The 16,628-nt window shown below is 37.9% G+C and overlaps 1 protein-coding gene across 1 annotated transcript in view; it reads right to left on the reverse strand.

Moving 5' to 3' along the window:
• Nucleotides 1-505: 505 nt before the first annotated feature.
• FBN2 (fibrillin 2) overlaps nt 506-16,628 on the reverse strand; it is a 183,735-nt gene continuing 167,612 nt past the window's right edge. The window contains exons 52-64 of the mRNA XM_009319652.1: nt 15,770-15,892; nt 15,212-15,343; nt 13,716-13,841; nt 11,109-11,315; nt 10,283-10,408; nt 9,605-9,727; nt 9,344-9,460; nt 8,548-8,676; nt 6,756-6,875; nt 4,731-4,962; nt 3,886-4,049; nt 3,030-3,037; nt 506-880 (exon numbers count right to left, since the gene is read on the reverse strand). Of these exons, the coding sequence (XP_009317927.1) occupies nt 506-880; nt 3,030-3,037; nt 3,886-4,049; nt 4,731-4,962; nt 6,756-6,875; nt 8,548-8,676; nt 9,344-9,460; nt 9,605-9,727; nt 10,283-10,408; nt 11,109-11,315; nt 13,716-13,841; nt 15,212-15,343; nt 15,770-15,892 (1,982 nt within the window). The remainder of the gene's footprint in view (nt 881-3,029; nt 3,038-3,885; nt 4,050-4,730; nt 4,963-6,755; nt 6,876-8,547; nt 8,677-9,343; nt 9,461-9,604; nt 9,728-10,282; nt 10,409-11,108; nt 11,316-13,715; nt 13,842-15,211; nt 15,344-15,769; nt 15,893-16,628) is intronic.

Below are 16,628 nucleotides of genomic sequence, written 5' to 3' on the forward strand. Positions count from 1 at the left end.
TGTTATAGCTCAAATTTATAAATCTAAAGAAAAACAAGCAAGTTTCCCTTTTTGTTTACATAATTTGTTATTTTCTCCATATATTACTGCATTAAAAATAAATAAACTTCTATATTTTTTTTTTAATTAGGAACTATAGCAAAATACCCAAAGTGTTACAGACTGCTAACAGGAAAAAAATAGCTCACATTTTTGTGCCATTTAGTGCCATATGATGACTTCTTGAACTTTAACTTTTTAATATACTTTAAATTGAGGTTATATAAAAGATACAGTAACCATGATCGCCATTGTAATCAAAGTTTTGGCGGTGGCAGAGTTTAAGTTACCCTCCTGCAAGGGTGGTTCTGCAGTCTTGGCAGGATAGAAAGAAAGAGGTCTTCCCCTCTCCCTTTCTCCCCCAAAAGTCAGTGACTGTTTCAAAGCCTTTGAAAAGCAGATATGCTCAGGTGGATAGATAGGTGAACAGAAGTGACTGAAGAACTGGACTCAGTCTGGAAGATGGCTAGTAGAGGTCTATCCACAGCCTCATTCTGAGAGCTTCCCCGAGCTCTCCTAGGAGGTAGTTGTCCTCATTGCTGTCTTCCAGTTTCTTTAGCTCCTTTTTCTTATATAGAGGAATGCTAGTGATTTCCAGTGTGTGAGTTCCAGGCACTGACTTTTTCTTAACTGCGTGCAAATAACTCAGTCCATCCCTCTGATGGATTCGAAAGATGCCATCGTCATTGCCATGTGAGATGACGTAGCGCACATGGTTGGTAAGGGGCTCAATGGCTGGCATGAGTTCTAGGATGTGCTCCTTGTTGTCAAGCCTGGAAATGTTGACTCTCATCTTCAAAGGACTATCCATGTCTAGGCTTTCCAAGCTAATCTGCTCAATCTGAAGTAAAGGAGGAAAGATTGTTTAGAGCAGGAGAGAAACAGATATTCACTTGCATTGAGAGAAGAATAACAGGTGATTACTAACAGTTTCTGAATTTGTCAAAATGTAGCTGTGAAAGAAGCAATGGTAAATCCTTTCCACCTGGGAGAACTGCTTAATTCCATATAACACACCCTGAAAATCTTAAAGGCTTCTCTCACAGGCTTAAAAGGGTAATTAAAGTTACAGCATCAGGTCTACAGAGGGAACTCAGATTTCAGATTCTTTTCAGAATCTGTTTAACTCCATGCTTGCAAAAAGTCCACGTAAAAAAGAGACCTATGTTTACTGCCACAGTAAAGACTGTATGTGAGGCACAGTCTTGTTCTTATGATCAACTTCAGTGAGGAACATTACAGAAACACATACCACCACACTGTATGGGAATTCCCTGAAACTTCTGGTAAAACTGTTTTAATGAATCCTGGCTTCTAAAAACAAGTAGGCTCAGCATTTGGTGATGAGGAAGTACAGCGATTGTAAGGGAAATTGAAGTAAGGAGAGAACTGCTGTATTGTTAGCCTTCTACAGAAAGGGCTAGTATGTCACGTTGTCCAATTACATCCTATAGGAGTGTGGAAAAAAGTCCCAGCATTGTTTTTCTGACAAATCAGACGTGTTCTTTTTTAATTTGAGCTTCAGTATAGTTATGCTGCAGGTGTGAATCTCTCCAGAGGTGTTAGCTTGGGGGTGGTGGGTGAGAATGAGTGCATTCTTAGGAGAGCCATCTTACAAGCAACAGCTTTTGAAAGTGCTTTTACAAAAATAAATAGGCTGTAGTCTTCTTTAGGAAACCTGATACTAAGTGAGGTACCTAGCCTACATGTCAAGATCCTTTCACGCTTCTAAAGATAGCAAAGGTTATCTCTCTCTCTGAGGGAATTCCAATCACATGTAGGTTCATATGTGTTCTAATATGTAACGTAATTAAAAGCACATTGTGAAAACAAGGAAAATTTGTGGACAGGAGCACGTACTGTAGTGTTTTAAATACCGCACCCCATAGATGTCATTAGTGATAATTTCTTTTTTCACATAGTTTTATGGATGTGAAACCTTTCACTTTTACTGCTCAGGTAGTTCTAGTAAGAGAAACTGAAAAGGTTAATGCTATAAAAAAAACGTAATAACGAGAGATAACAATTATGAACTAGATATGAAATTAATTGTGCAACAGAAAAAACATCCATGTATTTCTGTGGTGAGTTGATGTTGTGGTTTAACCTCAGCCGGCAACTAAGCACCACGCAGCCGCTCGCTCACTCCCCCCCAGTGGGATGGGGGAGAGAACTGGAAGGGTAAAAGTGAGAAAACTCCTGGGTTGAGATAAAGGCACTTCAACAGGTAAAGCAAAAGCCACGCACACAAGCAAAGCAAAACAAGGAATTCATTCACTCCTTCCCATGGGCAGGCAGGTGTTCAGCCATCTCCAGGAGAGCAGGGCTCCATCACACGTAACGGTTACTTGGGAGGACAAACGCCATCACTCCAAACATCCCCCCCTTCCTTCTTCTTCCCCCAGCTTTATACGCCGAGCGTGACATTATATGGTATGGAATGTCCCTTTGGCCAGTTGGGGTCAGCTGTCCTGGCTGTGCCCCCTCCCAGCTTCTTGTGCACCCCCAGCCTTCTCAGTCGGTAGAGCCCGGGAAGCTGAAAAGTCCTTGACTAGTGTAAGCACTACCTAGCAACAACTAAAACATCGGTGCGTTACCAACATTGTTCTCACCCTAAATCCAAAACACAGCACTGTACCAGCTACTTGGAAGGAAATTAACTCTATCCCTGCCAAAACCAGGACAGTTGACCACAGAATTCAGATTGGAACAGGTCCAATGGCAGTGGCACTGGGGAGGGAAAAGGGATATTTGTGGGAAGTCTGGATGTGTGTGAGGAAATCAAACATTTAGGTTTTTAAGTGCCAACATTATATCCTTTAGAGCAGAAATTATAGGATTACTGGCTTCTTTCGAAACTTTGCCAATACAAGAACCGGCTTTGATGGCATCATGCAAAGTAGTGTGTACTAAGGCTGGAGCTTCTGGATTGTTTTATGTCCTTACCCTTTTAGAAAGGAGACTTTGTTTCCCCATTCTTTCAATGTAACTTGTGTGGCTAGCACACCTTACCATTTTAGTTGAGGACTTGCATTTTGCCTGTTTGCATTACACAGCTGTTGTACTGCTGAAGGAAAATCTGTGTATGTCCCCACCTCTAAACTGAGTCAGTTTCCCATTACGGCAGATTTCAAGACCAGAGCTAATGCTAGAAGACAACATCCTATCATACAGATAACAGACATACAGGTATACTCTTCTAACTTTTGAAAAAAAAAAAGCATCTAAAAGGTGTAAACAGTAGGGCTGCCCTTTGATGAGTATCCCGTAACTTATTTTTATAAGCCCACAAAATGCAGTAAGAAAAAAATTAAGTCTGAAGTGTAATTCTCTAATACCCTCAGCAATTCTGCAAATATTGTACTTAAGTGTATCAGCTAGGTCATGGACTTTAGTACCCCACAATTGTGAGCAACCATGGAATACACACTTAGACTAAAATAATTTGCAAGAAGATCTATTGAGCTGTCCCAGACCATAAAACGCTGTTCATTCTCCTCCTGACAGCAGAACAGATTGCACACATGATCAGTTTCCTAGCTCTCTGTAATTATAGGAAAATTATTTCCCTGAATATATTTTGAGAAACTAGACAACATCTCGCACTACAAAGGATTCTTTACAAGCTTTAAAAACTTCATCTGTTCATAGCTGTTGATGTCTTTCTGACTGTCACATCGTTCCTGCCGATAGGACCCAAGTGTGAAAACCACTGAGGCAGGGGAAGAAAGATTTTCGCCATTAAATGTGGCCCGTTAAAAAATTCCCTCCATTTACTGATAGTGTTGAGAATGGTATCTCTGAAAATACCTCGAAGTACATTATAGTGCTTATTCATCCTGGTACGTACAGTGTCATTAGCACTTCTCTTCTTCCTGTTGTCTTTTTTGGAATAGCCATTGATTTTGCACTCATAACATGCTTCAGGGGACAAAGCATTCTCTTCATCAGCATCTCCATCCAGTGGCAGGTACTGGCCTTTGTTAAATCCCATCCCTGAGACACAGTGGCTGTTGAATAAAAACATCTGTTTTAGTTACTTCTTGCAGTTTTATGAACTGTCCTGCTAAATGGAAAACGAGTATATGTAATCTATATCACAGTGTCTGTATCCCTTCCTTTCCCTTCCCTCAGCAGGAGGTCTGTGCATTAATTTTCTTCACACTAGTGTGGCATACTGAACGAAATAGAACTGTTGGCTGAAGGCCTCTAGGCTCTTCTAATTTTCATTTACAGGTCTTACAAAGAAACAGAACAAAACCAGCCTGCCCCAAACTCTGAAACTAAAGAAATTAGCCACTGCCATGTACCAGAACAATATTAATTCGTGTTTAATGTTCTGGGTTGATCAGTGTGGCTTAAAACCCTTAATTATCTCAGTACAGATGGTACCTATCCTTATGCAGTAACAGTCCTCATTGAGCAGGTTTGTGAAGGAGTTCTTGTGCCGATACTGGGGAGAAAGCAGAACTGTTTAATGTTGCTTATACACTAGATTTAAAATGAGTGTCATGCTGCACGTACAGATGTCTTTTTTTCTAGCTTACGGATATTGTGTTCAAAGGGAGGAGAAAGGATGACTCGGTAGCCTGTCCTTCATTTGCACCTCTGTTCTTCAGCCTGACTAGGGTCCAGCCTTTTTATAGGCTTCTGAACGTGTCTTTGATGAATGACTGTGTGGAGATACTCACCCTTGTCCAACTCTGTAATAGCCAGGTGGACAGCCACAAAGATAACCACCTTCAGTGTTGGAACAACCATAATTGCAGGGGTTCTTGGTAGAAGAACACTCATTCACATCATGGCATGCACTGGAGAATTGGTCATAAGAAAATCCAGATGGGCAGGCACACTTGTAACTTCCAAGTGTGTTGTAGCAAGAAGCAGAGCCACACGCGTTAGGATTGGAGCATTCATTTTCATCTAGTAAGCAAACAGAAGTATATTGGTATCTTGTAATCTGATGGACATCAGGCAAGCACGATGTAGCTAACAAATCAGAATATCTGCAAGTCCTAGGGCTCTGCTACATCCTTGACCTCATTACTCCATAGAGACTTGGTCTTTGAAGAAAAAATACATTGGCAAAGGTCCCAAACATATATACTGGGCTGTAAAGGTATTTTAGGATAGTTACAGTTAACCTTATATTGACTCAGTGCTCCCCCTTCCTTCAAGGTATGTCTCCTGTTTTGCTTAGGGGTCCTCCTTCCCCTGGCAGGGTACACTCCTACCATATAAGGTCAACAGAGGAGAAATGAGCTGGAACTCCAGTCATACTCCAATCATGATAAGTGCTCGTGCGCACGTAGCGATGGGGTGAAGTTAGCACATACGTGTAGTGGAAACCTGCAGGCTCTGTGAGGGGAAAGACAACCTAAATAGCCAACCAAAATGAAAGAGAAAAAGAAGTATTGTCTTCACCTTGGGGGTGTTGAATTAAGATACAGAGAAGATCACTCCTCCACAGTGTGACTGATTTAGTTCCAGGCTCTATTGTGAAAAATGAGTGAGGAAAGTAGCTTGTTGTATGGAAGATCATACTTTTCATAGTTGGCACATGTTGCTTATTTTTTTTATCTTACCAAGGTACTGTTTCCCTGTAGGTGTTTTCCTCTCCAATACCATTGGCGCATGCTTTACCATTTTTGCCTGCACAGGAGACACATTCTTTTGAGGACTATCTATAATATTCAGGGACTGTAGCTGGTTTGGAGTTCTGTGGGAGTTGTTCTTTGTGTGTTCCTGTCACTCCCACCCCAGCCCTTTGCTTTCTTTGCTGTAAAGCAGTATTAAGTAAGGAGTGATGATGGTGGCTGGGACTTCAGAAAAACTGCCTGGTGTGCTACTTAATGTAAAATGGGTATAATAAACTAATTTATATGTCTAGGATCAGGACAGTAAGATCAGCCTATAAGAAATGTATGGCAGTGCCCGCAGCCATCCTCTGATTATGACATCGTTGACAGAGAACCATGAAAGCAAACCTGAAAAGGTAAATATGTTGTTGTGGTCCCTTGTGAACTGTACAGGATGGGGTTGTGTGGGGGTGTGTTGGTTTTTATTAAAAAAAAAAAGTTCCCACATTTCATTTGGTATGGGAGTTAGCTTAGTTCATGAAACACAAAAAAGAAATGATGGATTGAATGAGCTAAACCTACAATAAATTAATTTGTCCTTGTTCCCTGCCCAAAGAACTAATGTTGGCCTTGAGACTGTATTTTGGAAGTAGGAAACCCTTAATGGTTGTATTGATATTTTTTCTCCCCATTCACCATAGATGCTATTCTGTAGTATTCTCAAATTGCTAATGATAGTGAGTGATTCTTACTGATGAAAGGTGGGATTTTTTTTTTCCTTTTGTGTTTTTTTTTTCCCAGCAGAGGTATTTACATTGGTGCTTTCAGGAATTCAATGAATATCTTTCTACCTTTCTAAGATGGGGATTTTTCCAAGGAGAAGGGAGTCAGAATTTAGGCCTTACTAGGACAAAAAGTTTTCTCCTCGTCACACAGAGTTTCAACAGGACGAGTGTGTTTTCTTGTTACCTTATGTCACTGATTTATGTTGGGAGTAATAAGCTTATGGAAGGAGGGGGACAGAGGAAAAAGATTTGTGTCTGCATACCCTTTTTCCTGCCCATTCTTGTCCTCGCCTGGCAGTTGTCACTATAAACACTATGCCACCTTTGCTGTTTAAATGTATTCTGTGCTTACCAACACATTGATTCCACTGGTAATGCTGAATATATCCTTGTGGGCATCCACATCTGTATCCACCCAGGATGTTTTGACAGCCATGCTGGCACCTATGGTTTCCATCACATTCATCCACATCTTTGCAATCGGCAGAGAAGTAGAACATGAAGAACACACGATTATACACATTGCCAAATACGTTACTCGCTTTGATTATAATCATTGAAACACCAGTATTCATGACAGAGGAGTACTGCTGTAAGATGGAAGCACCATTCAGGTTGGTCTTTTGGAAAGCCTGGAAGTCAATTAATGTAGTGTTCTTTCTATCTATCAATAATCCGACTGGAGCTTTTGAGCCTTTATCTTACTCAGACTTGGAGAAGAAACACTATTCCTGGTAATCCTACGTGATGTTGCTTTGATGTAATGTTTGGAATCTGAATGGTTTTTTATTTCAGTTTTCAAACCAACTACGTAGGACTAAGGTTTAAGTTTCCTGGAACATACTGAAGTGTTTGAATATGAGGAACACATACCAAATTTGGATCTAAGTGCTTACCTTTGCAATTAAAAAGAAAAAGCCATCTAAAAAGTCTCTGAGGTATGTGTAAATAAAGGAGAAAGCCAGAAAGATAAAACAAAATGTAAAAACTCAGTCATCTGAAATAGTGTCTGCTATAAGAAATACGTAGATTATAAGCAGCCTAATGTGTCAGATACAGCATGCAGTTCTAGTAGAAAATAGAAAGTCATTCATGGTATCACAGATTCTAAGTTACACTCTAGTTGTCCACAGTTTGAAACAAATTTAACGGAATTGTGATGTCCCAAAGCCTGAGGTGCAGAAAACCATCATGCCAGGAACGGAAAGCTGTCATTTTATCAGTAATGGCTTATAGAGCAGTTCTGATGTGCTAGTTGTGTATGTATCTTGTGAATGCTTTGATATGTATGATTATTTGTTTTGTTCGGTAGGTGCTGGGTAAAGTACACAATAAGGACGTATCTACTTTATGAGAACAAAGTAATCTGACAGAAGATAATGCTTTCTAAAACTTCTGGCTGCATATATTCTACACTGTTACTCTAGAAATAGACTCTAAATATTAATTCCTGTTTTAAATGCTGTATCAAGGTAGCTGACATTTTGAGATGTCATAAATTTGTGCACGTGTACCTCTGCATTTCTAATTCTCAGCAGCCAGATGACCTAGTACTGCCTTTTAATTTCTTCTTTGCTCAATGTCTGAGGGCCACTGAAGAGTCTGCAGCTCGCAAATAGAGATTTCCTGACTGGGGCTCCCTTGTGGGCCACCAGAGAGGGATGAAGCTCAACAATATAATTTGTATTTTAACTGTAGTGAATTACCCTTCTGAATGTGTATCTCTATGGTAGAAGACTTAAAGTATGGAATTTAGAATATAATCTTAGATACCCTCAGGTGAGTGATTACTATTTGCCGAAACAAAAATTGTAGAGAGATTCTGTTTAGACTGTATGAAAATGAAAAAGAAGAAACAACTAAACTTTTAGATGCATAAACCTATGTGAAGTTGAAATGGCAGACTGGAAACAGTTGTTCAGGAGATCAGCTAAAAAGTCACTTTTTATTCTAATTTGTGTAAAAATTACTCAGGCAGTATGTTCTTACTTACAATAATGCTTAAAATTACTCAAATACATTCTTTTTGGTATTTACTTTTACTATGGCTGGTGCTGTGTTTTATCTGTCTTTGACATCACAGAATTCACTAGACACAGAAGTAAGAATTTGCACCATAAAAACATTTGACCTTTGCTAGTTACCTTCACAGTTTAATCCAGTAGAATCCAGAGAAAATCCCCTTTGACATTCACAGGTAAAACTTCCAGGGGTGTTTTGGCAAATACCTTTTGATCCACAAAGCAATGGCTGAGAACCACATTCATTGTTATCTTAAAAATGCAGAGGAGAGAGAAGGTTGGTATACCTTGTGGCATGATTTTAGACATGTCCATATAACATTTCTCAAGAGGTTGAAATCCACAGAGGTGCTAAGTTTATTTTGAAAATGTAGCTTTTCATACTTAAATGTCAGATGACCTGATGACTCATGCAGAGCTATGCGCAGTTAATAAATTGGAAGTGCAAGTTGTAATTCAGTTATGAGTGCGAAAGACCCAGGTACGTAATGGCTGACAGTGGAAAAATGCTGCACTTCTGTATTAGCTGAACTAAAATAGTTTCAGTTGGCAAGATTCATGCATATGCTTAAGATCTAAAGACATCTGTATCTATTAAAGAAGAAAATGCAGTCTGTTTTTGTTTAAACTACATTTTAAATCAGATTTTAATACTTTACCCTTTTGTCTCCATGTGGTTATACTTAGAATATAATAATGTATTAAATACGTACAACTATTTACTAAGCAAGAAAATACAAATGGTGGATAGACTGATTTTTCTTTAGCTATAATTGTTGCTTTTCAAAATCTGTCTTCTGGACTGCTGACATTATTGCTCTGTATTATTACTGTTTATACAGAGCAGAAGACATGAATGAGGATTGAGAATGTTGTTGTTCTAGAAAAACTGATGCAAGAAAACTAATGCTTTTCTTACCAATACAAGCTGTGTGATGTTGTGTAAAACCAGGTGGACATTTGCATGTGAAGCCTCCAAGGGTGTTGACACAGAGAAACTGACAATTGTGTTGTTTGGTTTGACATTCATCGAGATCTGAAAGTAAGAGATGTTGTTGTCTTAAGTCAACAAAAAAAGAGGTACATTTAGTCTAACTTGATAAAAATATCACACTTCAAAACTATTTCCTTTTAAGTCAAGGTGTAACAAAATTAGGTTACTGTGTATAACTTTCTCTACCTTTACATGTCTTTCCATCTTCTTGAAGGATGTAGCCCCGAGGACATGAGCACTGATAGCTCCCTTCTGAGTTCTTGCAGATAAAATTGCATGGTTTAGGAGACTGGGAGCACTCATCAAGATCTAAAGAGAGAAACTGTTAAGTATCTGTTGTACTGATTTCTTTGTCTGTCTTTGAAGGGTGTTTTCTAGACAGCACTATAAGAGAAAAATGTTTGTAGGAAACAATTCCCAATTTACATTTGTTCAGAGTTCCTATTTCTTTCTCTATGGATGTGTTGCTGTGGAGTTTCTATGGAGCTGCCAGTGGCATTAATATTTTCATCTAATGACTAAGTATTTATTTTTGGGCATACTATGGTATACTTATATGTGTTAACCAACAGGAAAGTGGGGAAATGTAGACCACAAACTAATGAGCTGGTTTGTCAGTCAAAATGGTTATACAGCTGAAACGTATTTCAGTGCTCATTCTACTGCGGGAATATTGCCAGTACAGCTTGCTTCTAGGTTTCCCCAAATGAAATACAAAAATAGAAGTGCGTATTAGGAAAAGAAAGCTAGAAAAGAGATAAAAGAGATAATGAGAAAAAAATGCTTTGATACAAAGGTTTACAGAGGTTGATATGTCATTATCTACCAATTAAAGAAATAACTTGTTAAGATGCTGAATCTTACCAATACAAGATGTACTGCTTATGTCAGTGGTATAGCCAACTTTGCAAAAGCATCGGAAGGAGCCCATAGTGTTAATACACTGTCCATTTCTGCACAGGTTTGGCATGACCTTACATTCATCAATATCTGTACAAAAAATATTAAATATGTCATCTTTCCATTTCAAATTCAACTTTTTTCTTCTCTACCATTTTTGCACAGTTGCTCATCATCATGCTTCTGATAGGAACTTTACCCTTTCTTTCTCTTTAAAAATGGATCTGAATTCAAAGTCAAACATCCTTCAAACTTTCATTATTGTTTTTTGTTTCAAAACCTTCCTGCTATTTCACTGGGTAATCAGGTTCCAGTTTTGCTAACTCAAAATACAAAACCCATAGAAGCAAATTTTCTTATGACCAGTTAGATGACGCAAAAATTTTTTCACCACAATTTAAAAATATATGTTAGCTTCTGCTTCCTATGTGGAAATAGTAACTGTAAAGAATTCAGTGAGACAGTTGTTAGAACAACTGTTGTTGCCTTTGCCGTGTATGCAACTTTTCAGCATACCAAAGCTTTGGGATCATTTCTAGCTTTCAGTTACTGGTTGGTACCTATTGTTTTAGATCCCAACCCTGAAAATTCTGCATAGCTATGAGTATTTTGGTTGCAGCTACTGTTTAAAGGTGGTTTTAATTTCTGTTCTCTCGGCAGCATTTGAAAAAATCAAACTGTTGTTTCGCAGGAAATGCTTCGAAGGAACTTCACAGAGAATTCTGCATTTTCTTAAATACAAGAGCATATTCTTTTCCCCTTTTCTGCCTCTTTTCATCCCTGCAAATACCTCTTCCATCTGTAGTATAGCCTGGTCCGTGTGGACAGAGTTTCTTATATTGTGTGGTTCCGGGAAGCGGACAGAGCTCACACTGGTTACCCCAGCCCCGGCCCCCATCACAGCAGCACTCAGATTTAGTGACAAGATTCCGGCTGCTCGAAGCCATCTGACACATTGTCTGCAAAACTTCAGCAAAGCAAAACCCTTGGCGATTATCTGTAAGGAAGAAGTAGAGAGATCAAGAAAGAGCAGGAGATAAACATCTGATCCATTAAGCATCTGATGTATTATTCTGGCTCTTTGTCAGCACATGCAAGCACTAGAAGATTATTAGCAACCAGTCTGTGAAGTCTATTTTGACTTAGCTTTCAGATTTATTGTGTCTTCTGATAATCTGCTGCCATTCCAAGTATATCCAGGCATCCCTAAAGTTCAGTACCTGCATGAGTTGCGTATGAGTTTTACTTCTAGGAAAGCTGTGCCCTGGGGCATATCTGGTGAGCTTGCTTGATAGTAAAACAGGCTGTAGGCCAAACTGAGCTTCCACTTAAGCTGCCTATGTTTGGCTTGCATTTTAACAATTTACTTGGAGTGGGGTTAGAAGTTTGTTTTGTTTGTTTGTTTTACTGGCTAAAATAGCATGTCTGATCATCTGTAATTATCCAGATGTGGTTTAAACGACAAAATCCTTAGCACTTAAAAGTGTCTGTGCAACTCAATACTTTTTCAGTGGCACTCCTAGTTTTTATTGGGGGGGGTGGGGTGGGGTGGGGGGAGGATCTAGATAGCCTTACTGTTGGTCTGTCCCTTTCTAATTCTGTTTTCCTTCATTTTTAAACCTTTTGGTTAATACCTGTCAATCATTAAAGAGGAGCAGAATTTCAGAGTCTTAATGCTCCTAAAAGTTTCTTTCAAACAGGCAGCTGAGGAGAGCACAGAACCCAGCTTCCAGTGCTAATGGAAACTTTAAATTTTGCAGAGATGCTATCTTCTAAATAGGCTATGTCACCTGTCTTATTTGTTAATTAAAATGGAGACATTGTCAACCATGGTCTGACAGACGCTTATGTTTTTAAATGAAAGATTTTCTTATTTTCTCTTAAAAGTTAAAATCCTTCAGATCCCTCAGAATGTGTCTATGTATCAACATCCAGCTGACCTTCTCTTTTACAAGTATGAGGAGTACAATCTGTACATTTCTTACATGCATCAGTTAAAATGTGAACTTTGGCTTTGGCAAAAATTACTTTGGGTGCCTGGTAACTTAACTGTTGACATCAAATAAAGCTGTCCTCACTGCAAGTGTCAGTTGTGTGAGACAGCATGTTTGCTGTAGTAATTTGCAAGACTCAGCAGATTTCTGTTCTCCTAGATAGGTATATTGTGCAGGTCTTTATGTACATTATGACTTGAAGAACATATAATGCTTTGTCCCCAGTTTGAGATGTGGAATAAATTTTAATGTGAACAATATAAATGTTTGCACAATATATTTAAAATAATGTAACCTAAGACTTAATGTTTGTGCTCTAATTCTGAAGAAATACTTTGTTTCTGCCAGACTAATTTTTCATTGTAATTTCTGACCCAGGAAACCCTAAAGGAAAAGCAGCAATGAGCAAACTAACCCAAAGCATATTCTTCAGAAAATAATACAAAAATCATATATTAAATTTAAGAAAGCAACAATGACCTCCAAGCAGGGTATTTTCTTGGCATTAATGACTGGCTGGGGTTAACAGACTGCGGCATCCTCTTCCCATCTGGGTCTTAATCCTTAGGAAATACCCTGCACTTCCAATGTTACTGCTTTGCCATGAAGTCAGCACACTACTCATGACAATTTACAGGGAGCTGGTTTTATCATACTTACACATAGGATAATATACAAGTATTTTTGATGCAAGAATACTAATAAATACTCATACAGTTTCAGTATTGTAAAACACTTCGAAGTATCTACACTTGAACGCTGATCACGAAAACATAAGGTTTTGCAGTTCTGTTTGACTTCTAAAAAGGGAACAATTAATTTTATAGTGCAAATGACAAGTCTGAACATTTTGAAAAGGAAATACAGGTTGATAAATATAAAACCCCTCATCAGCATTTAATGTGCAGGCCTGCCTCAGAACTTTTTCATGTATCTTGCAATTTTTTGGTGAAATCCTAGTCTTTTGTATTCATAATCACTGTCTGAATTAAAGGTACAGAAAATTCAGATGCCGAATTGCAGTATTGTGCTTAAGATCGTGTTCTGAATATGCAAACACTTAATTTTGCTCTGCATCCCACTTTTTGATCTAAGGTAACTAAATTCTGCTTCTTCTTTAAAAATACCTGTATTTTGTCTGGATAGTGTTGCTCAGCACCATATTTATGTCGTTTGGAATTTAGACACTTCTATGTGAGGCCCCCGATTGCTAGACTCAGCTGACATTCTCAAGATGCTTCTCATTCCTATCATTATTTAATATCATATCATTGTTTAATTAATAAGGATCATTATTTAATTTCTGTAGATATGAGAGCCGTTAGGTACTCAGAAGCCTAATTTACACTCCACATCCTTTATACTTTAATGTAAGATGAAATGTATACGAAAGAGGCATTTACCAAGACATTCAATGCCTGACGGACTTGACAGGAATCCTTCATTACATTCACATCGGTAGCTCCCAATAGTGTTCATGCAACGACCATTTTCACAGATACTTGGCTTGGTGCGGCATTCATTTTCATCTTTACAAAAATATAGTAAGAAAAATTAAATAAATTGTTACAAGAAAATATATCAGCCTCATAGAATGCATTAATTATTCTGCGTAATATTTGCAAGATATTTGCAAGAAGTGGAAAATCAACAACTGATTAAGCCTGGAAAGGACTTTACTAATAACACTACCCTATTCCATTGCTTATGTACTGCATCCTAGGACGAAAGCTTTAATCCTTGTATGTTCTTTGCAACGTATAACAAGAAGCAGAAAACATTTGCAGCAGAGAAAGTTCTAGTCATAACTTTTACCTGGCAAGTAACATTTAAATAAAATTGGAATAAATGTATGATTTGAGTAACAGACTTTCACTTTGTAATCATTAAGAGTCTCTGAATACATTTGACCTCTTCTGCAATCAGTCACATTTCAGTCCACACATCATTTCCCTGAAACAGTTTACAATCTTAGTGTATTTTCTTCCATAGCTAATGGCACCGATACAATTACACACCTTTACAGATGCTTAAAATAAAATCTCAGAAAAACCTCAAGTGATTTAAAGGCAGCATTACATGGCAAGAGAAGCAAAATTCTCGTTAATACATATTATTTCCCCTGAAAAAAATCATAAAAATCTGTAAAGGAGAGTAGTCATTCTCTTGCTGAAGGAACACCATTTTAAAATATTTTCATTTAAAGCATTCACCCAGATGGATGTTTATTTATTTTGAGCCAATGACAGCCTCAGCTACTTCTGTCCATAGAGAACTTTGGAATGGTCTTGGGTTTTTTTATGTACCAGAAGAAAGTGTAATTTGCCAAAATGTACCTATCGTTTTCCCCTCAACTAATTGAGAAAATGATGGAGGAAAGCTGTTTGCTTACTTACAGGATGGAGAATTATTTTGAACTATGTCAATTTCCATGTCTTTTGTTCTTCATGGCTTTTATATGTTGTTTCAGAATCTTACAGTTTTAATCCTTTAACGAACTGCCACTTTATTTATAAACAGTATTAATGCTAAAGAAAATGTAACTTTTTCTTTATGATAATTTTGCTTCCTACTCATCAAATGAGGTCTCTTTTCTTTGGCAACTTAATTTTTTAAATCTAACAAGTGTCTGAAAAACTTTCTGATTTTGTTGTACAACAAAAGAAACAAAACCAGAGTTTTTCTTCTGAAATACTTATTAGTCATTTAAAACTACTTTCACATAAGGCTCAAACCTTGAAACAAAAAAGAAAGTTTAAGATGTTGGGCATCATTAGCTGTCTTAAGTGTCCTTTATGAATTGCTATTTTCTAGTTTACTATATACATATACAGAGAATTTTTCATTTGTTTGCTTGTTTGTATTTCAGTAGATGTCTTCTTCCCTTCCTAAGCTTTACCTGTGCAGCCTTCTCCATCAGGTCTTCGGGTCATTCCAGGAGGACAAATGCACATGAAGGTACCAATCAAATTTTTGCACATCATGCCTCTTGATTCACAGTCATGGAGACCTTCAGCACACTCATCCAGATCTGCAAAAAAATGCATACTTTGTGTTTGAACTTCCTTCCAGTAGCTTCACTTACTGAAGACAACTAGCACTTTCTCAAGGGAAAGGACATACAGACTTCCCTAACTAACAAGCACTGAAGAAAAATCTGAGTGCTTAACTGTAGTTGTCTTAATCTTTGTGAGCTTTGTCATCTTGTCATGTTAAAGATGAACTTCACCATTGTGACCTTCTTGGCTTTACAATCCCCATCAAGGGGTACACTTTATAACAAAAACACTAGATACTGGTCTTGCACGAATTCTGAAAGAGTAAATTATCATCTGCTGGGCTCTTTGCTACATTCCACTGAGAGGATGAATTCAAGATGCACAGAAACATTTGGATTATGCTTTGGCCCAGTAGAGGGTGATGGAAGTTGGGGAAAAGTTTATACGTCAGTCATTACCTTTGCACATCTTTTGGTCTTCTCTTAGTTCATAGCCGACTGGACATGTGCATTCATAGAAACCGTAAGTGTTGATACAACGAAAAGCACACAGCAAGGGATTCTGAGCACACTCGTTTATATCTGAACAGAAAGGAACAAAATAATCATTCTCCACTAAGTTTTAAAACAATCACCCAGAAGGTTTCTTATACCTGTGTTTCTCTTGTCAGCTAAAAAGTATCAGAAATGTAATAATTCAAATCACAAACTTGCGAATGTTTGGTTTTGAGTAGCCAGAGAAGATTGAATGAAGCTCTGCATAAAAATAATGGCATAATAAATATGGAACTACTTGAGCTTAGAATGACAAGTTGGGACAGGCCTATTTCAGATTTTTATTATATGATCATTTTTTATGTATTTTTGTGTTATGAGAGATGTCAGCTTTTTCCCCAAATAAAAAAAAAAAGAATTCTTGCTTCAGAAAGTAAACTAATTATGATTCATAAAATACAAAATTTGTAAGAAGCATCCTGATCAGCATCCAATGAGAGTAGAATGGTTGCACACAAATCACACACTATGAAAAATAAGAGCTACTTAATGAAATTAATAGGGGATTAGTTTAAAACAGATGAAAGAATATAGAATCATAGAATCTAAAAAAATTCTTCCTTCTATCTAGTCTATATCTACCCCCCTTTAGTTTAAAGCCATTCCCCCTTGTCCTGTCGCAACAGGCCCTGCTAAAGTTTCCTGCCATCTTTTTTATAAGTCCCCCTTTAAGTACTGAGAGGCTGCAAGAAGGTTTCCCCAAAGCCTTCTCTTCTCCAGACTGAACAACCCCAACTCTCTCAGCCTTTCTTCACACGAGAGG

This window comes from Pygoscelis adeliae, unplaced genomic scaffold (assembly GCF_000699105.1).
Source record: "Pygoscelis adeliae isolate BGI_AS28 unplaced genomic scaffold, ASM69910v1 Scaffold110, whole genome shotgun sequence".
In the NCBI taxonomy this organism is placed as follows: Eukaryota; Metazoa; Chordata; class Aves; order Sphenisciformes; family Spheniscidae; genus Pygoscelis; species Pygoscelis adeliae.